Source organism: Psittacula echo (genome assembly GCF_963264785.1).
Source record: "Psittacula echo genome assembly, chromosome: 8".
NCBI lineage: Eukaryota > Metazoa > Chordata > Aves > Psittaciformes > Psittacidae > Psittacula > Psittacula echo.
Window position 1 is genome coordinate 7559045 of NC_137744.1, and position 24352 is coordinate 7583396.

The following is a 24352-nucleotide window of genomic DNA, read 5'->3' on the forward strand; positions in this document are numbered from 1 at the left end:
TCCCAAGCAATGTCACTGCTCTCAGCACCCATTGCAATAAGTGACAAAGTGACAAAGAATATCCTGTGGCATTTTCACTGTCCTTCCTCTGAGTAAGGACTCCTGCTGCACGCTGAATTGGGTGTTATGGCCAGGTTTATCTGGTGCGTTCAGTCCTTCACCTTCAGGCCTCTCACTAACAATACCTTCTGATCTAGCAATTCACTGTTCCCAACTGCTCCAAAAACATTAACACAAGTCCTGCTCTGGACCATTCACTTCAGTTAATTGTTATGATGGGTATCTTAAGTCATGTGGGATGGTTTGTAATGTGTCACGGAACCACTCAGATAACTCGGGGGAAAGATTGATGAGTGGTTTGTGTCCCAGTGAATAGAAAATACTGCTATTCTTATGCCAATCTTAGGTTTGGGCTTTGTGTCAGTGACAAGCTTATTTGATGACAATAAAGGAAGGGGAATGGGAGAAAAAGGCCAAGGAGAGAATCTTTGTTTCCTGCCCCTCATTCCAGTCTCCCTGGAATGTGAGGAGTAGCACTGAACAAAGAGAAAGCACTTAAAAGCACTGAAAGACTGATAAAGCTTTGTGATAAGCTGCCTTTCTGCTTGTTTGGAAGGTCAGTCGTCCAGTTTTTCTCATACTTTTTAACGTGATAAAGATCAGGTGTCCAAAAGTATCACCGGTTTGACTGGGTCTGTGCTCAGTGTGGCCAGATAACTACATTTATAAGCCACTTAAAACAGCACTTGTGGAACCTGCTCAAGCAGACAACTCAATAGTCTCTGTGTGCTTTAGCCAGGAAAGGAGCTCACCCATACATTTCCCCAGAGACTTATCCAGGAAGTTGGGAATGAAAACAGTAGGAGAGCCGGTGCTGGTTCTATTTTTCCATCTTATCTTCTAGAGTAAATCCAAGAGCAGAGAAGGAAGTCTCCATGGTGTCTGTACTGAGTGAGCAGCCAAGGAGACAAATGACTTTCCCAGCTCTTGCTTCTGTTCACAGGTGATGTAACACTTCATCATCTCACTAGCTCTAAACCTATCATGTTAGGTGTCAGAACTGGAAAGTAAGTGCCCATTGATTTACCTTAAGTACTGTGCACACGAGATTTAGCTTCCTTCCATACTGTCTGTGCAATTTACCTGAACAGCCTTAAAATGCAGGGCCACGCTGCTGCAGTTTTCAATCTGTTGACAAATTTAATCATCAATGTACAGATTGGTTTTTAGGTACACAGAATGAGATTACAGTAGAGACCAGTTCTGAACATTCAAATGAAGATAAAGTCTGAAACTGGCTCTACAGCCACCTGGCAGCTCAGATCCATCCTGCACTGAGGTTACTTGGAGATTATGAGTCTAGAGTGTCAGCTGCCAGGAGGCTGGCTGGTGTTACAGATGGGAATGATCTAACTTCAGTGGGAAGACTGTGGAGTAAGAAACTACAGGACTGGGCTCCTGACACATTCTCAAATGAGAGAACAGTAATGGGAGAGAGGGAAAAAAAATAGCACCTCAAGTTAAAGCCAAACATCAAGAAGCAGTGGGAAGACTTCCCTTTAGATACGCTCTCCTCTACCAAGTAAATCAGCTGCTCATGCCAAGGTGACCAGTGAGGTGACAAGGGCAGATCACAGCTGATAAGCCTTTTCTACCTAGGTAGCATTACAAACTGAGCAAAACCTCCTCTGCAAGCACGATTTTAAGCTAGCGAGTAGAAATCCCAACTATCTGCTGTCAAAAACAGAAAGGCAGGAGCCTCCAGCATCCCAGAAGATACACATTTGCTGTAAGCCAAACAGATGGGGCACATGGAGGAAAAATAAAAGCCAGGAGAGAGAGAATGAGATAACTTACAGCAATAAGCTGGTAGGAGTTGTTCATCATGGCTATGAGCATGTTCAGCAGCACGACGAGGGAGATGACGTTGTAGGTCCCAAACATAGTGGCCCCAACAAATTCTGTGAACTCGTGTCTGGCTTTCACGTTGGTGACGTAGAGATTGAGCAGACCAAACACAGACCAGAAGAGTGACTGCAGGGTCTCGAAAAGTCTGCAAATAAAAACAGGGTTTTACTTGGCTGCCTGGCTCTGGGGAATGGAAAACAATGCCTGGTTCAGGTGCATTAGACAGCAGAAGCCTGGGGCACTCCAAAGCGGCTGCTCAGCACAGCCATTTATTCTCTCTGGGGACAGTCCTCACTCCAGCCACAGTGCCGAACTGGCCAATGCGTGTGAGAGCTGTCTCACATCAACATCTGCTACCTGTTCAAGAACCCTGTCTGTATCCTTGTGAGATGCAGCAAGCATAACCTGAAGGAACCCAAAATTCCTTTTTCCGCACATGGAAAGAACAGCCACAATATATTCCCTCTAATTAGAATTGCTTTGCTGTGATACTGCTGTTATCTATAGACACAAACTCTCCCGTTTAATCAGTGCCTGCATCATTAACATCTGCAGACTAAATATTCAGGGAACCCACCCCCAAGTACAGCATGACCGTAGCAGTTAAATAGTGCACAACAACAATGCACCACGAGGTAGGAGATGGGAGAAATCACATTGAGTTGCACCTTTTGCTCTAATACAGGCTGAGAGCTTGCCATTACTTTGGCTGCAAGTGAGCCAGGCCAGTGTGCTAAGACCCTGTCAGTCTGCAGTGCATGAGGCCAAAAATGCTGGTCTCTGTGGCTTGTTTGTGCAGCAGCTCCCACCACCGCAGCGCAGTGCCTGCAACAGCGCTGCAAGAATTGATCAGTAATGACTGATCAGAAATGACTCAGATGAGAGTCATCACTTTAATTCAGCTCAAGAGGTTTTTCTTCTTTTGAAGTCTTCCTTCCATAGATGAACTAGACCTGACCTCACTGTGCTTTACAGCTGATGAGATCATCCCAGGTCTCTATGTGCTTCAGCCAGAGACAAGTGACCTTTCGCAATCACGTCAAATCCATAACCAGCAATCTAAATAATTGCTCTATTTGGGCATCTTTGTTCTGGCTTTCCAGAATATGGCATTTATATAATCAAAAAACGACATTTATATCCCTGTTTAAGAGTTTCCATTTCGGCCTGAGGTCAGTAGGTATTTTCAAAAGCTACTACTAGAAAAATCAATACAAATAATTCAGATACTTTACTTGACATGCCAGGAATCTGTACCCCAGCCTTCTCCAGGCATCTGCTCCACATGTAACCCCCTTGCTTCATATGGGGATTTAGTTTCTTTGTATTTTGTGGACATATCTTATGTTTTTCACTGGCCAAGACTATAAAGACTCTTTAAGCAAAAATCCTTTCTCCCAAAAGTCAGGCTGTTAGATTTATTAAGTAAGTGAGGTGGTAAAATAAGAATGCCAAACATTCCCCTGCTAAAAATGGGGGAGTGCTCACTATCTTTTAACTTACTTTAACTATCAGCAGTAGAAGTACTGATTAAGCTGTAGGCTCAGGGGAGACGGAGGTTCCTGTCACGCAATGGAGACCAGAGATCAGTGCATTGCTCTGAATTCACAGTACTAACCACGAGAATAATTTGGGCCCAGACTAAGGCGAATATGTTTACATGTGGACATGAAAAAGACAGCAACTGGTTTCTGCACCTCTGCAGAGAAGTAAGGCTTAGTTACTCTCTCCTCAGTGTTTAATGCCAGGTCAGAACCACGATCTCTTTCCACAGTAATTGTTCCAGGTGGGGCTCACACTACTTGGGAGAGGCAGCTTTAGAAAGGGAATTTTGTTAATTGTGATGGAGAGACACCCCCTCTTGATGAGCTCATCCCGGATCTGAAGCAAGCCAAATAAAACCCAAAGCACTGCCATCTCTGCACAGAGAACAAGTGCTCCTGTGCTGCAGGAACCCTCCTGTCCTCCTGCATCCCCTGGGGAAACGGCCCTGGACATCAGCGTGTCCCTCCAGTGAGAATGGGAGCAGGCAGTGAGGTGTGACTGCCTCCACCCCTTCCTCCTCTTCCTTTCTCTCTTCTCCCTCCTCCAGTTGCCAGAATCACGGCGATAAACACATTTTCAAATTGGCCAAGCTTTCCAAGGTGAGGCTGAAGCATAAAACCTTAAATTATTCATGACTTCACCTCATTGCTGTCACAAAGGAATATTACTTTCCCATGATCTGTGTTTGCAATGCAGAAAATTTCCTCACCAAGAAAATATTAAACCCATCCTTTGGGACTAATAGGAAATAATGCAGCGGTAAATAGGTGTCACATTTTAAACAAGCTGTACAAACACGAGAGGCGTCTTGCTTTCCCTCCCCTTAGGAAATTAGGTCTTATTGTGTGAGGGCCTAGAAAGGCTGGCAGGAATCAAAGGGTACTGATTGAAAGCTTTTTACATTTATTCTTTCACGAGGGATGAACTATGAGCAAACCTGAGGTACCACCAGCTCTAACTTGAACTCACTCCAGCCCAACAATACAATGTTCTGTTCTGCAGGTTGCTTGTTCTTAGCCAGTCCCCCATGCTGTGCATCTGCTCAGGGGCCAAGTGTCAGCTTGCGCTGGGGGTGTTAATAACGACTATTTAAACTTTTAAGAACACGTTAAATAAATTTCTTAAGCAAGTCTCAAACAAAACGTAACTGCGGAGCATTCTGTCCCCTGCCAGGAGACCTCGGTCCTAATGGATCCCCTCCCACTGCGATTTTGTTTTACACAAGGCTCTGCCATAAAGGCTGAGCCCCCTCAATTTCCTTTCTGTGCTACATTCTCCTTGGCAGGGGGTTTAAACTGAATGCTAGGGTGGGAGAAATTGTGGTCTGTATTTAAGCTGATCTGCACACTTTCTGTTAAGTGGTTCTGTATCATTGCCACTTCCCAAGATATTACACCTTCTTACAGGCTTGAAGAGCTTTTTCTTTTCCCCACTGACTCAATGCTCTTTTTCTGCAGTCAAATCCTGCTGTTGTTTTTCTCCCCTAACCTGCTGGCAGTGAAATCAGTAAAACAACTGGTTTGCAATGGAGACAGGCCCAAACCACAACGCAGAACTGAGCGCATCGCTCACCCTCACTCCAGGGGAAGGCAGGCTCTGGTTCTGAGCTTGGTGGGTTTGACCCTCCCTGTGCTAGAAGTTGCCATTTAACAAACACTGTGCTCGCCAAACATTTCTCCCTCTGGCTGCCGCATCAGTATGGACCTAGGTCAAGGAATAGTATTTGTTATTTAATTCCTTTGCAAGGGCAGCACAACACATTTCTGGGGCAGGGGAAGCAATTAACATCCAAAAAACGCTGAAGTCTTTAATTCTGCTTTTCATTAGCACAGCGCAGCTCCATTCACTCCTTCCAGATAGAGGGGGGTTTCACGGGAAAATTAATCAAGCCTATGGCGCTCCTGCTCTGCAGTGGAAACCAGCAGCGTGTCTGGTCTATGGAGCCAGGATGCTCTTGTAAAGCTGGGCTCTATCCTGTAAAAATCCCCTGCTTTTTTAAAGCACAGAGCCCACAGGACAGTGTTGGAGCCTTTCCTCTCCCCGCCTCATCATGTAGCCTCAGCCATCATCTGCTTTTGATGACAGTGCAAATATGTCACAAATCCTTTCTTAACCTCAAGCCTTCAGCTGAGGAAGGGTGGAGAATTATTGGGCGTTATGACAAGTTGTACTTCATTTAGCATAACGTGGTGGACAACAGTTCTGGTTTGCTTGTTTGCAGGGCGTAGGCCTTTTTCTAGCCCGTGCTTTATTTATTTCTCTTCCCATTGTGTTTTAAGTACTGTGCAAGCAGCAAGAACAAAGGCACAGGGGCTGATTATTATAATTATTTGCACTATTAGTAATTAAAACAAATACATCAGAAGGACAATTCCTGTTATTTTTCAGCATGTGCTATCTCTTTCAGCCCTGCCAGCTGTCACCACAGCAATTTCCATGCCAACCCCTCAGTAAAATACCAGCATTTCCAGCAAAAAGGGTTTTGCTGGGATTTTAGTCTCGCCGCACTGCAAGGAAATCAGAGAAGCCTGCAACATCATCATGTGGGCATAAAAAAGGCCTGGGTGAGACTGATGTTGTTTTTGCTGTATCATATTACTTATTAATATCTTTTTTCTTATGTTTATCCCTTGTTTGCCACATTTTGTTTAGCTTCTCCTTCTTTCCTTCTTTACAATTATTATGGCAAAAGTATTCTTGCTTTCTGAAATACATTAGGATTGAACACAGCCATAATAAAATGTAAGTTTCAGGATCACATAGGGTGACAGCTTCATCCAGAACTTAAACAACATCTCCCACTTGCAGACATAAGTAAGAGTCTTTCTGACAGCAAAGCTCAGCAGAATGTCTGCCCCAGTTACCTCACACCTTTCCTGCAGCATCAACCAGCTCACCTGATACTTGCAAATGAATAAATAAGGGCGCTGTCAGTGCAGTGACAAGACAACAGGCAAAGGCAGGTAACACAGGGGACAGTGGAAGTCAACCTTATAAACAGAAAGGAAAGGACATCTTACGTGGAGAAGGCATTGTTCTGTTTCTCACATCGGATCCCCTTGCAGTTGTTGGGTTCCTCCGAGGCACTGGTCTCATAGTAAAAATAAAGCTGGTTCAGTCCATTGGCGAAAGCCAGAAGCACCAGGCAGTAGATAAAAAGGAATTTAAGGATGTCTAGCAGCATGCGTCCCAGGGAAATCTGCAAGGGTCCCAGGTGTGAATTTGCTGTAAACAGGGATATGAGACGCAAGGAACTTAAGATGTTGGATATTGCAAAGAGGGCTTCTGCAATGAGAGTCGGGTGCCACATCTCCCACTCCTCCCTTGGACGAGAACCGTTATACTGAAAGAAATAACAAGGGTATAAAAGTTCATGATGTTGTAACTACTCTCAGATAACGTAAAAAGACACATCTGCTAATACACGTAAACACTACCCCAGTACTGGTGACACGAGAAGTAGTTTTAGACTCTTCAGAGGTTTCTGGAACATTGGCTCTTCTTAGCCGAAACTTAGAAAACAAGGCTTTTGAATTCTGAGCTCACTGTTTGCAGGTTCTTCAGGTCCGTGGGCTCGTACACAATCTATTTCAGCCTGCCCTTCAGCCCGCTCAGGTCAGAAATTCCCAATTACCTTTCCTTTCCTTTTGCTCCTAAAAATGATTGCACATGGAGAACACTGCACATTCCTGGAAGAATCCAGGGGATGGAGGAGGGAGGAAGGGAAGCAATGAACTGGTGAGCCTAAGAAATGGATGCTTTCCTTCCCTGGTAATCTCAAAACCCTGCCAACAGCCCAGAAACAAAACACTTTCTTCAAATTAATTTTCTTATTAGTTAATTTGCCATGGCAATTTTCGGAGAGTTGCTAAAGCACAGGTCCTAATTACAGCTGAAGCACTGGATACATTTGAGTGCATCAATTATAACATTAACTTGGTTTGTAATGCAACTGTAAAAGCAGAAGCATTTTCTGAGCAAAGAGCAGCCAGATGCAAATAGGTTACACAAACGAGCTGGTTGTATAAATGTTAACTACTCTGGCTTAACTACGCTGGCACAACAGAATGGAGTCAAAGACATTTTAACGCCAAAGAATAATTGTCCTTTTAACATCTGTCTCTGCTCATTTCACATGTATAAAAGGCAAGAATGTACTTGGAATATATAGCTAACAGGGCAGCCAGTGTGTTTAGGACTCCTAAAATAATTTTTGTGTCTCTTAAAAGGAAGCGGCATCAGAGACAGATGAATTTTGGGGACTTTTCTATTTAAATCTGAAAGTCCAATATATAAGCTCACAATTTTCTTTCAAGGACACAGCTAAAAGCAAGTTGGTATTTCAAACAATGCCTCTGTATGGCGGAGCTGAGACATGATACAAAGGCATTGCAGCATGACCTCTGATTGCTTCTGACATTTCCAAACTGCTCTTTATTACATGAACATCATGACCAGCGCCTGTTAACTTGATTTGAAGATGGGTCTTAAAATGCTTACAAACAGGCAGACATGTTAACTTTTTGCCAGTATCCAGCACTGGGGGTGGATGGTTGGGATGGGAAAGTCTCCCCTGCACAGAGAGCAGATTTGTACAGTTGTTTGCAATTCTCTTCTGCATGCTGCCTGGACACAGCAGCCCAGGGACGCTCTGCTAGCGCTTAGCATAGACTGCATGTGAAAAGGTCATCTTCATCTCACATCTATTTTTAAAGCAACTTGTTAGGGTCATATATTGGTCCTGATGATAGACCCCTGCTTGGTAACCAGCAGACTCTTCAGAGCAACCTAGCCATCACAGATAGAAGATTTCAGAGGGATCTAATGAAGCTGGGTGTCTAGGAAGGCTGCAGTTGGTTGGGTTGGGCATCACAAAATGAAACAGAGCAGAGATGTATTCAGAATAGTACAAGTACGTTACACCAGGCAGTCCCATTTACCCTTCCTCATTACATGATAATTCAATGCAACAAATGAAAACTGATTAAGAAAGTATTTTTACCCTATAATTAGCCTGAAGGTTTCATTGGTATTGGACAATATTAGGGTCAGGTCTTGGAACCAGCCAAGTCAAGACAAGAAAAAGTCTCCACATAAAAAACAAGGATGGAAAACATCAGTGTCAGTTTGCAATTTATTTTTCTGATATTTGGCAGAAATCTAAATGTCCATGTAATCCTTTGAAGTTCTAAGAAGTGTTAGAATATGGTATATTGGCATATATCCCAGCTTTTTCCAGCTCCGGGCTGTTCTATAAATAACAAAAACCTTTACAAATCATGTTGCAAAAGGTTTTGAAGCCGTTATCAATGTTATATATCCTCATGTTTCAGAGCATGCTGCCACCTCTAAGTGACAGGTCACTTAGAAGGGAACTTCTGGGGGTACGCTGATTCAGAACTACTCCTACAGGAGATTTTATGCACCTCTCAGAATTGTCTGACATTGGAGCAGACCTTATATCAGCCAGGTTTAATCCAAGAGGGTCTGATCTGTACTCAGAGACAGATCTATTCCTTTTGTGTGCTGGCATACAGGTCTTTGTAGTCAGCCTGTAAGTTTCTGCAGTTCTTACAGAGTATACAAACAAAGCTGTACCTCCTTTGTACATGTGGTTTGGGTATGAGCTTAAATCTCAGTATGTGACTGTGTAAGTCTGTGGATACACAGCTCTCCTAGTAATTTGTGTGTGAGAAAGAACAAGGTTGTTAACATTTTAAGATTTGTTTGTGAATCTTACCATTTCCAGCATTATTTTTTTTATTGCTCTCAGTTTAAAGGCCAACCTTTCAAGTCTGTAATTTCCTCCCTGGTTCTGAATCTTGGGAGAAAAAAGATGTAATCTCTTCCTGCTTTGATGCTGTTACAGACCTGCCTCTTCAGGGAGCAGCAGCTATCTTAAAGCTTTTCCCTTTGAAAAGCTAACTCAGTGCTATGCAGCATCCTGGATTTTTAAAAAGACCCCATAGCAGACTGCTTGCCATGTTGGAGTCAATGAGCTTTGTGACACTTTCTCCCCGTTTTCTCTCTGCCTGTGCACATGCTTGGGAGGGACTAAACAAGGTTACTTTGGGGAAGTGCTTGTCCTGGTTATTAGCAGCTGGGCTAAAAGAAGTAGTATTCTTCTAGCAGGGCAAAACCAACACAGCAGCACAGCAAACCTGGAAAGTGCATAAATGGCCAAGGAGCAGACTTCAATTACTTGATTTACACCTGTGTAATTACACTCACTGCAGTGCAGTTACTGCAGATACCGCAGATTCATACCAAGAAAAGAACCAGGGCAAGCACGCACAGACTGAAGTCACAGAGCCATTGCATAAAGAAGTTTGCAGGAGACCATTTGTGCCTTGTCTGAGTCTTTGAAACAGAGAGACAGAAGGAAAGTGCTTCAGGCCATTCTCTGGCTTCAAAACACGGGCATACGCTAAATGGAACATCAGAAGTTGATAAATGTGGAAGGTGCTTTTGAGGATGAGCTCTGATGTGCATTCTTGCCATCAATGGAACATGACAGTGAGGTGTCTACACGGTATCAAAGCTCCAGCATGCTGCTTTGTCATCTCTTTGCCTATAGTTTAAAACTATATATCGAAGAGAATAAGTTGACTCCTGTATCAGATGGAAGCCTCCTACTAGCAGGCCTGCTTTTCTTGGTAGACTTTTCACAGGTTATAAATCTTGGCTGCAGATGCTTTCAGATAACCCTATTCTTGCTTTTAACTTTACTGTTTTATTTTGAATTCATGTTTTCACTGTATCTAGCATTGTCGAAAGATGTCCAGTGTCAGTACGGAAACCAAAACACATCTTTGACAATTGAGTAGGTACAAAATGGACACCAAATGGGGAAACTTCTACCTAATGCCCAAACAATCTACTTCAGTCTTGATGAAAGAGTCAGGGTGAGAAGGATGATCACTCTCCAAACAAATTCCTAAGCCTTCCAGGTGAATTTCAAAACGAGACTGCTTGAAAAGCAGCTTTTCTCTTTGATTTTGACAGTTACTACCCTGTGCACTACAGTTCTCAGAAGCAAGTTACAAATTACCTCTCCCAAGATACTGTACCTTGACGTAGGCAACAATTTTAAGGGAGATAGTTGCAAGGTAGAGGGAGTTCATTGCAAAATCCATCAGATTCCACCAGTCATGTACATACTCATTGAATCCACCATCCCACATCTCCTTGATTTCTCCCCAGATAAAACCTGTAGAAAGAAAGAGAGTTCATTGACATGACAAGGTATTATTTGCCATTAAAGCACTGTGTGTACCTGGTGAAATAAAAGACAATTCTAAATTAACAGCTTGGAAAAAATGTCTCATCCCTCCTGTCTTCGACAAAGTATAATACTGCTGATCATGAAGCATTTTACAACTCTGTGGGGAATGTAGTCTAGAGAGAGATGAAAAAGACCTAGGTTTCCTATCTAGGGCTCCAGACATACACACAAGGAGCCTGCTTGAAATGTATGTTAATTACAGCTAGTATGAGTGGATTGGCTCAGATCAAATTTGTTCTACATGAATAAACTATTTAAGCCACTGTATTTTATATAGTTTCTAACAGATTGTCTGCTCTCCCAGCAACTATCAGTAATTCATTGCTCAGTTGGACAGCACTGATTTTTCCTGACTTTCTCTGCAGAACATGCAACACTAGCACCAGCCTCTGTGTGCCAGTACATTTCCTCCCTGACCTAGAAATATCACACCAAAGAAGGAAGAAGTGAACTCATTCTCTGTGCTCAGTCACTGTATTGATGCTTCTTGCTGCATAAAAAGCCCATTGGGACCACTTGTGAAAAAAGGTAGGACTCGGCACGCAGAAAGGCACTGCAGCCTGGCACTGGTACTGACTCACCTGATGTCAGATACGGCTATGGGTTCTGTGAGGTGAATATTTGTTCCCGAGGATATGGCCAGAGCTCATCATCTCAACTCTGAAATGCCTTCTCTTAATCAGTTTTGGCACCTGCTAACCTTCACTCTACCTCCTTGGAGCTGGTGGGGAGAGGGCCAGCTTCTGAAGTTCCTTACCTGACTGCTAGACTCACAAATCTAATTTTAAGTAACTTACGTGTCCTTTATTGTAGAATTGTGTAAGCATTTTTGAAAGGCTAAGTCCCATTGAAAGCAAATGGCAGCTAGGCTCCTTCATCATCTGTATGCTTCTGAGAATATCTATAGAGCCCCCAGATATTTTAAATTGCTCAGTTTACAACATTTTCCTTGAATGAAGACCCGAAACGTGTGAAAAGAAAAAGAAACCAACAAAATACACCGCAGGTGCATTACCAACACAGTTACCCAAATTGGTACCCATACCTAACCACAGGATACTGCAGTGGTCACTGAAATGCTACCTGCAACTCCAGTTTTAGGGCCTGAAAGCTCAATCTGAAGAGCAGACAATGTTGAAATGAACTGCTGCAAACATCTAAATATCTATCTTAGCTCTTCAGCTGCCAGCCAGCAGGTCAATGGTCAGGCAACATGAAGGCCAACGAGGTGATTTTATTACAGCTGCCTCCAAGTCTTTGCATGCACACAGAAACATCAAATGAAATAAATCAACAGAGAGGAGCCTGTTGAAGAACTCATGCACTGTATTTATAGAGAGTTATCACTGCTGGTTACTATAGTTACAGCAATGCCGTGTGTGCCTGCTCTCTCCTTTTATTGTGGAAAATATTTCTTCAATCATAACCTTTCCGCTGGTGAAACTGTTCTAATTTCTCAATAAACGGTCCCACAATATCCCTACTTATCCAAAACAAAGGAACTCAAAAGGAGGAGCAGACAGCTGTAAGAGGTGATTTTGAAAGAGGTTTTTTTAATGGATTATCCTCAGCAAATCAATTTTGCTGAAATGTTTACCCTTTCCCTCAGTTTTAACCACAAAGTTAAGGATAAAGTGAAGAGATCACCCAAGCTCAATAGGGACGTTTAACCTCCTCAGCTTATGCTGAAGTTTCTACCAACACATGTATTCAATGCCATAAATCAGTTCAATAAGACAGTGAGCCTTGAGTTAGCATATGTAAGTTGTGGTAGAGCTATGCAAGAGGCAAAGTGCCCGCGGTCACCATTGGAAGGGATTTGTGGACATGTTTGCAACTCTTATTTTCCTTTCTTGTTTTCCACCAGCATCAGTGTGGCTTTCCAGGCCGCTGACCCCTGCCAGACAGTCTCAATTCACTGGTACCTGATCTCTGGGGTTTTGCAATGAACTGACCAGGGCTGTATTGGCAGAGGCTGGAGGAGAGCTGTAAGGGTATGGAAACCACTTCCAGTGAGCAGGCCTTCTGGTAACACCCCAGCTCATAGTGGTGCTACGTGTTAATGGCACAGCAAAGGAGATGAGAGCTTAATTAAAGGAGAGATCATGCTTCTAATGGAGGTCTCAGGTTTTCGCTCGCTGTTGTGTTGAAGCTCAGTTTGAGAGGGTAAATACTTCTTTCTCATAAAAAACACATCCAACCTGGCTTCTCTGCTCTTCTCCCTCAGGGGCTCTATCTGCTTTCTCCTGTCCCATCTCACTCCCTCACCTGTACGTCCTGCCCTCAGGAACACAGGCACCTTTTCTTCTCATCTGTGGTTGCCCACTGTGACTGCAGTAAGAGCCCCGTGTTTAACCTTCTTGTAATAAATACTCTCTCCTTCCAGTGCTTATATTAGAGCAGTAGATATTGATTTAGTCGGTGTTTATTAGCACAGAGGCATACGGCAGAGTGAGATTTATCTTTTCTGCCTGCCTTAGGCTATTTGGGAGTCTGGGACCCCAGGAATAATGAGGTCTGGTACCTGTGCTCTGGCTCCAGGCACAGATCAGTGAGAGGGTGAAAGCAGAGACAGGCCCTGGGCACTGCCTTCTGCCATGTGTCAGCCAGCAGAACTAAGCCAGCATGAGAGGTGACACTATTTGTTACTAGCATGACCCAGAAGCTAATTCCTAACCCGTTCCTCACACAGAGATTGGGGGAAGCAAGGAGAGAGCTGCGTCTGCTGCGGTTTACTCAGGGTCATGTGTGATGGCGTGTCAGATGGCAATATGAACAGCAGAAGAGCCCTAGGCCAACAGGATCCGTTGTTCCAGAAGGAGCCCAGCTGTTTTATGCAGTTACTGAAGCTGGCTGCCAAATCTCTTTACATGCTGCTGATGCTGAGATCAGGAATGAGTCTCCACAGAGTTGCCATGGGTGCGAGTCAGGAGACTGTGGCTCAGGCATGTTTGTGTTTGTGATTTACCTAGAACCCAGGGCAGGATCATCCATTCCACGATGGTGGGAGGCGGTCCCTGCATGTGAAGGTCAGTCCTGACGATGTGCTGCGACGCCAGCAGGAGCATGAAGAGGAAGGTTAGGTAAGAGCCGGTGTGGCAGATAAACTTTATAAATGGCTTTTTAATGAACAGTCCCAGCCTGCTCTTCGGTGCAATCAGATATGCCACGGATAGCACAGGAAATAGCAGTCCAATGGTGACACAGGTCAAGAGTTTTACTGCCCAGTGTTTCCGCCTCCATCCTGGAAAACCATCATACCAGAGTGTTGCTAGTAGCTGCTGGCAGTTTGGCTGAGCAACAAACTGAGGAGAGGAAGAAAAAACCAAAGAAAGATCATTACTGACTGGTACTTTATGTGCACTCCCCCTCATGTATGTGTTAGAGCCCACACAGACCCTCATATTGAGTTTAGGGCTGGTTATGGAGTGGAAAAGCATATTTTAGAGGCAGAGGGAAGAGAAGAGGGAGATTTCACTCTTATTTTTCTGCCTAGGATTTAAGATTTCTTCTGGGAGTGTTTTTCTATTTGAAGCATCCTTATGTAGATCACTCGCTCACCACACAGGAAGCCTTGTGCAAAAGTGATACAACGAAAACTACTACGAGCTTTTTCTCTTCCCATGTGTTTCTCTTCCAGCACGTTTCTTCTCAGAATGTCTCAGGTCTCGACTGCCTCAAACAAATCAGTGTCAGCATCTTTAGAAAGTGACTAAAAGATGAGACAAGAGGGAAAGGGTGTAAAGCTCTGAGTGTGTGAGAGAGGGAGAGGGAATGTCTCTAGAAGTGTGTGGGGTGCAGCACGTGGTTTAGTGCAAGGAGGCCAGCATATGCGTGTGTGGGCCGGGAGGGGCATGAGGCAGCATGCAGTGATGTGAAGTTCAGCCAGGTGACGTCTGCTGGGAAGCAGGACAGCACATTTGTAAACGTGCCTCGCTGTTGCAGAGGAGAGCAGCTCTAAAACGGAAGAGATGAAGCAGAGGCAAACAGAAATCTGTGATCAGTACCAAAAGTGACACTGAAAGACCACTTTCACTCTGCAAAACCCAGCATTCTGATGGTGATTTACTGCATCCCAGTGACCCCATACTAGACATGCTCAGGTTGCAACTACTTCAGATTGCTCCAACACCTAACATCCTCTGGAAATTCAAACTGTGGTCTATGCCAGCAGACTTTATGTTCATGATTGTACCTGAACAGCCCCATGGTTTTCAAAACATTTCCCATAGCTCATTAGAGATGTCTGCAAGACCAAGACAGCTTTGTTTTCTTTACACATTTGATGGCTAATCCATCTTAATGAAGTTACACTTCTGAGCTACTAAATTCAGATGTCTCACTGAGCAATCTCAACTGTTGTTTGAGGATGCTTGTTACACTTCACTGTAATGAAACCAGAAAAACTGTCTTAGCATGGATGCAGCGACTGATAAACATACTCCTGCAGCAATATAACTACATCTCTGATAGGACCCAGCTGTATCAGAAAGAACCACACTTCCAGTGGACACCATAGTTCTAACAGCATTTACCAAGGAGAAGACACCTTTCATAGAAGACTAAACCAAGGTCAAGCAAAGGGAAAAACAAGTTGCTCAGCCTCATAAAGTCATTCATTTCTGTAGGTATTTTTAGATCTTGTGAATACATTTTATATGCTACCTCAGGCTGTTTATACCAGAATCAGACCATTCTGGAATGGGTAGTTCGAATAGATGAGCTGACCCAAGTTAGTATCGAAAATAAGATCTCCAAGAGGAATATCTGGCATTTATGAAGTGGGATGTTTACCTGCTATTACTATAATAAACATGACCGCTGCATCTAACATACGAGTGACACTGTGCTACAGAGGGCATCAGGAGACAACATCAGAAACGCACGTGATTTGGACCCAACCTACACATGTGTGCAGCAGAAACTGGACAACAGCTGATGAGGTGATGGACTCCAGAAAAAACCAAGACCTGCAGCCTGCAATGACCAGAAAATGTTGTTGTAAAAGTCTGGAGACCTGGAATGAGGAAACTGGTGAAAGAAGCAAATTCTAGAGAAACTGAAAAAGCATCAAGCACTGATTGTCCTTTTGTTGGCTGGGGTTTAATCTGTGATGTCGGAAGGGTCAGCGTGGGTTGTCTAAAAGCCAGAAGAAACAGCAGGTTACACTGCTATATATTCCCTTTTAAGATCCCAAGCAGGAGCTGTGACTGGATGTGTTCTGCAGTAATTTACATGGTAATAGATGTTGCTGTTTCTCTGCGATGAGGTACAACTTTTTTTGTAAGGGGGAAAACGTGTAAACACATTTTCTCTTCATCACATATGAGAGAAAGCTCTGAGGGGAGAATAAAACTGTTTTTCCCCTGAGTCAAAGTCAGAGTCATTTGAGAAATCAAATGACTGTGAGTTCCCCTGGTTGCTGTGCAACTTGTGAGCATCTTAAAAGCGCCTCTTCTCTGCCTAATAGCTCATTTCTAAAATCTGCTTTCTGTGTTGTATCTGATGTTAGTTCTTCAAATGGAGAGAAATTCACACATCATGAAAGTGCAGCTTTAAAGACCAGCTTGGCAAAAGGGAATGGAAACCATTAAATGGAACCCATTAAATTTTCCAATCAAGCCCATCCCAACCTCACTGAAAAAGGCCTAAGGGAAATTTAAGCATACCGCAGAAAGAAGCTCTCCCTAATGTCACAAACCATCAAATGCTGTTTTTATTCAAGGTAAGGCTAAGCACTTACTAATGTGGGCTTTTACTAACGTATTACTCCAACATATGAATCATAGATTTAATAGTGCACAGATAGATGAATGCATGGAAAATACAAACCCATGAAAAAGCTCAGCTTTAGCCCTTTCAGGTGTGAAGTAGCCTGAAACTGTAATAGTATCATGGAACTTTGGTTATCATTCCATAATCTCTGACTTCTTCATAAAGTTAAGGAAACAGTCTCATTTCTGCTTTGTAAATAGACAGAACTAAGATCTGGGAAAGCAAGTTGACTTCTCCAGCACTACTTATGCCAAGGCCTTTCCTGAGCACTTTCCAAGTTCAATTTCAGCCCAAGTAGAGTCTCAAATATGTTTTTTCACTTTTTTTGCAAAGCTTTGCCTTTGCCGTAGGCAGAACTAGTGCATGTGTATATCACAGTCCTGTACCATTTCACTTGAACAGACCACATGCGACAGGATTTGGTATCAGTTAAAGTTTCTGCGCAGTGAAAAGGGGAGATCATGATGATGTAAAAACCTGGATATTGTCCCTGTTTTGTAGATGGTTCAGAATCAGAGGCAGATGTACTGTGCCAGAAGCCCTCTATTTGTGTAAGAACACGAGTATACAACTTGCAAACAGTGTATTTCTCCAGTGCATAACAAGACGGTGTCACAGATTTTTTCCAAGGACTGCTGCATTATCAGAGCCTCCAGTCCCTATTGCAAGTGGCAGCACAAGACATCATCCTGCAGACGTGATGGAGAATGTTCTGACAGCTGCATTAATGAAAAGAAATGCTTCCAAAAGGTGGCATTTATTCTCAGTCCAGCCAATGTATGAACTAAATATTCAATGCTATGAATCCTGGGGTAGTGCTGGTGTAACATTGTCCAGGATTGTCCCTACCTCTAGACAAAGCCTGTAGATGCATTTCTGGGGGAAGTGATCCAAAGGGCAAGCTCCTCCTTTATCTGTTGAGCAGAACCTGTCCCAGCTGAAGCTACAATTCACTTAATGACTAGGAAACAAGATGAACTCAGAGTACCTTCTTGTGAGGACAATGCCATTGTGTCACTGTTCAGTCTCTTGGCTTCTGAAAATGGGCATAAGTATCTCTGCCTTTCCAAGAAGTGAGATCAGCAACTTCAGTCATGGTTGGGAAGCACTTTGAGGGTAGAGGCTACTGCAATACAAAGTCTGTTACGTTCCCTCTTTCTTCCTTCAGTCTTGCCAGGGTCTTTGTGTGACATTTGGCTTGCAGCTGGATTGTGCTATTAGAGAATTTCATTTTCAATGCTCATCAAACTCATTGTCACCTGATCCTCTACCAAGGGGAACATTTTCAAGGGAAAGCAGCAGCTGCTGGATGGAGTGTCTTTTTCTTCATATCTGATCTTTACCGAGATTTTGATGTCACCTACATTCTACTTCTTGGGAATTAAATGCTTTCTGTGTGCTGTGCCATTAATATAAATATCAAACACAGAAATTATGTTCCACCCCCCCTCCCCTTATCTATGGGGAAATCCCTTATCTCTCACAGCCATAAGTAATTTAGGATCAGACACAGATGGGCTGAGATGTGAATGCCTCAGGGAGCAACTGAAATAGCTCCCTGATAGACATCACAGGGGCTGAGCACAGTATTTCTCTGCATTTATTCTGATTATCATGAAGGCTGCCAACAGGCTCTTCTCTTTGGAGTTTGGTGGAGCTCTTTTCTGTACTCTTGCTGCCGATGGTGATAGCAAACGCTCTTCATAGATGAATAAGCACTAATTTGTAACTGCAGAGCCCTGTGTTAATAAGCAGGACAGAGTTCTTCTATCAGTCAGCTACATCAGCTCCCAATGAGGTTACCACTGAGAGGCAAATGTGGCGTGGGAGCCATGAAATTAACTTTAGTTCCCCTGTCTGACACTCATTTCAATAGGTTAGATCTCACCCGCAACACTGAATCCCACAGCACCTAAAACATACCCGCAAGGTTATGTGTTTGGGGGTATATTGTATGCTGCTGCTTTCTATAATTAAAGCTATTTTGGCCTTGGAGAGGGAGCTTGCACATGAACTAAACTACATTTTGCAGTCTGTGTGACAACTGGGCAACTGCAGAGTCTGATGTAGTAGCATAAGTATATATTCTAGGTACATCCGTAAAGCATGTGATTTCTGTGAATCTAATTCTATCATGAAAAGGAGAAATGCCATCACTGGCAAGCACAGCGTCGCCAGGCAGGGCTGGGAGTAGCAGATCTATGCCCCCATCCATCCCAGTTTGTGAGCGGGGAGACACGCACAGAAGCATCTGCCCCACACACACCAATACAACTGCAGATGACTGGGGAGAACACAGCTTTCAGAATCAGTTGGCAAGGATTTCTTTCCTCCCATGACGTGAGGGAACTCCTCACTGTCAGTCCTACCCCAGGCTTGGGTTTATCCATCAATGCCAAATCTTAATGTATTAACCCACAAAGCTTAGTACACAGTGTCCAACAGCCCAAACACGCTGGAACACTCGGCACAACGTTAACAGGCACACGATCACACCGTGCAATGAAGTGATCTGACTTCAGGAACATGAAATGGCATGCAAGGAAATGAACTTTTAAAATCCATCTTCTCCTTGAACTCCCAAATCCTGCGGATGCTCCTGTTAAGAACCAAGTAGCCCAACATCCAGGGCAAGAGACAAACCACTCTGCCTCCATTTCCTATCAAGGACAGGACCTTCTGAGGAAGAAGGGAATTGTGGCTGTTACATCAGTTTGATGGCTCTTAAAGGAAATTCCAGTGGGCAATACTCAAAGAGCTGTTTCTAAATTAGCCCAAGACAGAAAGTATCTGTGGCCTAATTTGATGTGTGCTGCAGAGAGCCAGTAAGCCCTATGAGACCAGCTATTCTACATAAGAAATACCAGCCTCCTCAAGCTTGCAGTGTTGCAAACAGTGAGATGAATAAGAAAATCCTCTTTTGTAGCACATTTCTTTTTAAAGTTCAATCTTGTTAATGACTGCAAAGCTATTTGCATTCTGCTGCTGAAGTGGGAGCTGCAGAGGGTAAGCACCTAATGGATGTCCCTCCTGTTAATTACTTTTGCAACAGGAAAAGAAGGAAGGAAGGGAACAAAGAAGCTGGAGGGGAGGCGGTGGAAGTTGGGGAAAAGGAACTGCAACCCAACATCCTCATCAGGCACTTCCAAGAGATCGTAGTTTTTTCTCAGGAAATATAGGATGAATATGCTATCAGACACCCAGCTGCTACTCAGATGCCTGTTACAACTAATGATGTAAATCCAAATGGCAGTCATTCCTGCCATTAACAACATCACTAGCTAAGCTGGAAGAGTCCTTCAAGAAAACCAGGTGCTACCCAAATTACTCGATCCCTTTGCTGGTGAATAAACCAAACTCCAGATCCTCCACAGATGAACATATGGCTTCAAATGATACAGAATTTTGTCTAATCTGTTCTCAAAATATTTTAAGTGATGATGACACATGAAACTTAACTAAAGGTCTTCTATCCATAACACATCTCTTGATGGTAGCAGACATGAACTCAGCTTAAGCACTTGCAATTGGAAATTCACCAGTGATGTGAATACTGACAAAAAGGAAGATCAAATAACCTCTAAAAACCTGCATAACCTCTAAAACCACAGAGTTTTCACAAGATCCTCTTGGATTGGCTTAAATATTTAAGTCCCACACAGTCTAGGACAAAGGCACCCAGGCAAATCCTGGGTATCTACCCATGGAAGAAGCAATTAACAAAGTATTTAAGCTTGAAATTAAATTCATTTCTACTCGGAGCCCTTAAACATGTGTGCAGCTATAGGTTTTATTTATGGCTTGTGCGGCAGGATTTAAGAGCAGGTATAAATTCTTCCCTGAAGAAAGGCAAGCTGCTGAAGAGAGGCCATCCCCGTTAGCAAACTCCCCACCAGCACACAGCTCAACTGGGTCAGACCCTGCTCAAGAGCCCAGACATAAGCCAACCTTTCCAGCATTTATTTTAGCAGACAGCAGATCACAGCTGACAAATAAATCCCTGCAGGATGTATTTCAGCAAACATTCCAGGATACAGTTCTGTTACAAAGATTAAGTTGGAACAGATTGGTTTCCAAAGGCAGAGTGCTGCAGTACGAGCAAGTGCTGGATATGAGCGGTATGAACTAAGAGAGAGTCAGCCAATCCACAGCACACTACCTGGCTTCCAAGAGCTGAACAGGGGATATCAGACACATCCTATAGAGGCACTGAAAAAACACTTGAGAGACAAAACCTTGAAGTTCCCTAAGTCCTTCTGCAGGCAGCACTTCAAGAGTTACAGATCTTGCGACTGAATATGGGGAGCTCTCACAGGCTTTAGCTGAAGTGGAGGAGGCATCGACTCAAGTAAAAGGCTGGTTTTATTCTCCCTAGTGGACGTCTGACATTTACATTAAATAAGTGATAAGCAAAGCAAACATGAGAATATAAAAAGTCATTCACAAGTGTTTTAAACACAGACCTACTTTGTCCTGTTAATGTTAATAAAAAGTCCTAAAAATATTTTACATTTGCTTCCTTTCTGACCTGAGCAATATCTGTGCTGAAGCTATTTAATTGTGTTTTGTCTTTCTACCTTACCTTCTCCTGAATGAGTAAATTTAGTCCAATACCCAGGGAAGAACAGATCAGCACACGATAAACATTTCTCTCATTCTTGGGAATCTCTAAAGGCTACCCCTGCTCTGAGCAATATCACCATTGTACGGTGAGGAGGACACATGCTTTACTGAAGGATGTTTACTCAGCAGCCAGCTGGGGTTTGTAGAGAAAGAATAAGAACACAAAACCTGCAGTCGCAGCTTCTAAATGCCATGCTGCACAAGATCTCAGTTTGGGGAGTTATGATTAACCCATCTATCCATCTCACTTTTCTTAGAGTGAAGAAATACATGTTCTCAATCATGAGACACCTAAATGGCCTGTCTGGATGATGATGAATCTGATGTATACATAAGAGGTGTAAGGAGAGTGGAATCTCAGTTCTTTATAGAAAGAACTTCCTAATGCTCTTCACTAAGCAACAGAAATAAAGCTGAAATTCACAGAAATCAGATAAATAACAATGACCATTTCTATATCCAAAAGGCAGAATCCGTAGCAGCATATTTTCCATAGAGTTTATTATTTCAGGGTATCATTCAAAGTGAAGTATGAAATAACACAAGGTACTCTTCACTACTGACATAAAGCTGACTCTGAAAGACAATCTAGACCTTCAGACGTAGAAAGACTCTTGGCTTATACAAGGTGTCACTTCTCCTTTCCAGTTTCTGTTGTGCATAGAAAGCCAATCAATCATGTCCTGTACTTTAACTCTGGCTTCCCAGGCCTTGCCTCTTGCTCGCAAGAAGACTGATGGGATACATGAAGTTAAGGGAACTGGCAAACCCACTATATCATTCTTGAATGTTCCCTAAACAGTCTCAATCCCTCTAGCTCTCAACATATTTCCTGTCTTTGTCAATGAGATCATTTAAGTCAGAGGCACGAGGCTCCAAAAATGACTTGGAGAATGATCCAGGCATTTACTGCCTGCTACACATTACAGTAACAGCAGCAGAGCCCTTGTCCTTGACTGACATACTGATCTGATGTTGTTTTCTCATATTTGTGCATAGCAAGATTAGTCAGAGATGATTTTGCTGTCAAAAGATAGTCTTCTGCACTTCTATTCTGTGACAGCTGCAATATATGGCTAACCTTCATCAAGTCTGAATGTTTTGGTGTTACGTGAATAATATATCAAATAATACTGTTCCCTCAAATAAGCATGCAAGTCCACTTTGTCAACCTGATGAACCATCATTCTCTGCATATTTCTTCTTATTCTTCTTCGAAGTCTGGAGACCATACAGGAACCCATAGAGCAGGGGCTCCAAGACATGCACCACTCACCCTGCTCCCCCACCAGCCATCGGCAGGAAGGACTGTTTTTAAGGGTGCAAATGCAGATACGGCTCCTCACCTGCCACCCAAGGTCCTGCTACTGAGACTGTTGGTAACAGCTCAGATGGTACCACATGCATGGAGGATTTTGTAAGGTGGTCACCTGCCTGTTGGGATTGAGTTTGATGAAAACCAGTTCATTTAGCAGTTTCATTTAGCACAGGCCACTGATCACGCATCAGAAGGCAACTTTGCTGCCTATAATAATGAATGAGGGAATGCTGTTGGAAAATGAAAGATGACATGTGGACATTCAGTGCTTTTGAAATCCCTAAACTTAAATTCTTGTTTGTGCTGAAGGACACATCTGGACATGGTGTAACCACACCATCCTCACCATCTACAGCCCTAAGGGATACGGATGTCCCAGGTGATTAGAAACCAAGAAAGCTTCCACAAGGATCAGCTTTGCTTCTCTCATGTCATCTAATAAAGATCTTCTCCTGACATGGTATGACTTCATTCTAAAAACCTGAAAGTAAAAGCCCGTTTATTAACCTCCTGAGTTGTGCAGGCTCACAAAATAGCTATTTATTGTGCCTTTAAAGAGCATAATACAAATATTCAGCCCTGTATCATTATACCTCCAGGCAGTGTGGCATAAAAACAGACAAAACCACAGGAGAATAACTTAGCATTGCCTGCAAGAAAAGAAAGATCTGTGGCTTTCTATCAGGACACCTGAATGACTTTCAGAACAGGTAAGCAAGGTGCAGCGGATGAGCTTCGATTTTCACAGGCCTCACACTTCATTTTTCGTGCATTTCTGATATTTTTAAAAGCTCTTTTTATACAGTAACCAAAGTGCCCTTAGAAATTTGCCAGGTTTACGGATACTCCCTGGAGAATGATGCTGTGCTTCTAACTGCAGCCACACAGATGACGGAAAGTCAAGACACGGCTGAGAGAGATGTGGCATGGCAGGAATGATTATTCATTTGCTCTAGTACTGTATCTCAGGAGGTACTTGTCTATGTAAATGTCTTGGAAAAAAAGAACTAGAACTTTTGAAGGTTCATCCTGGAAACAGAGAAGAGCACTGGTTTTAAATTAGAAAAGCTAACAATTACACTTCTTTCCTGTCACTGATTAGAGTATAGTGAGTAAGAGGGACTACAGTCAAGGTTTCTCTGATGGAATTTCATGCACTTCTTTGGTCTAAGGATCTCTATTGCTAAGCAATATAGTTATAGGTAAAATTGGTTTTTTTTCTGAGTGCTTTGCGTTGTGTGTTTCTTGCAGACATATCAACTAAACCTGCACAGCCGTTTGCAACTACCGGTACCAGAAAAATGCAAAGCACTAAAACCCCACTACTGTGATGTTTCACTTCATCTTGAAGATGTGAATGACCTGTGAAGGAGGGCAGGAAAGCAGAACAGGCTGAATGTATATTGCTTTTCTTGAGGCTTAGCAGAATGTCACATACCAGAAGAAACCTGCCCCGTTAGACCTGAGTCACTGCTACAGTATGGTTGCCTTACATCATTTTGGCAATGTGAAAAATCCTTGAAGAACATTAAGATGGTATTTGCAGTCTGCCTATGCTCCACTTCTCTAACAGAGCGATGGTACACTGTACCTACAACTGTGCTTTACATGACTGGCAAGATCTGAGAGATGACTTTCCCCCACCTTTTCTTAGAAATGCAAACAAATTAACAAATGCAGAGCTAATGTGGTGCCAGAACAGCAAAGCAAAGACTGATCCTCAACAGCTGAGCTGTGCCTTTTTGTATTAAGTTTTCAGCGCCTTTCTCCTTCCGAAATTAGCCATGAATAAAAGAATTTCATAAGCAATAATATGAAGAGAAATGCCATATACTGCAGAGCATTTCTGAAAAGCCTACTTGTTTCTTAGGCTGTGAATTGCTGTGATCCTATTAAAA

At 43.1% G+C, this 24352-nt stretch overlaps 1 protein-coding gene across 1 annotated transcript in view; it reads right to left on the reverse strand.

The window, feature by feature from the left end:
• The window catches only part of TRPC5 (transient receptor potential cation channel subfamily C member 5), a gene marked incomplete at both ends in the record, with an annotated part of 62987 nt that overhangs the window by 18180 nt on the left and 20455 nt on the right, over positions 1 to 24352 (reverse strand). The window contains 4 exons of the mRNA XM_080624766.1: positions 1858 to 2053; positions 6474 to 6796; positions 10524 to 10663; positions 13707 to 14043. Coding sequence (XP_080480892.1) covers positions 1858 to 2053; positions 6474 to 6796; positions 10524 to 10663; positions 13707 to 14043 — 996 coding nt within the window. The remainder of the gene's footprint in view (positions 1 to 1857; positions 2054 to 6473; positions 6797 to 10523; positions 10664 to 13706; positions 14044 to 24352) is intronic.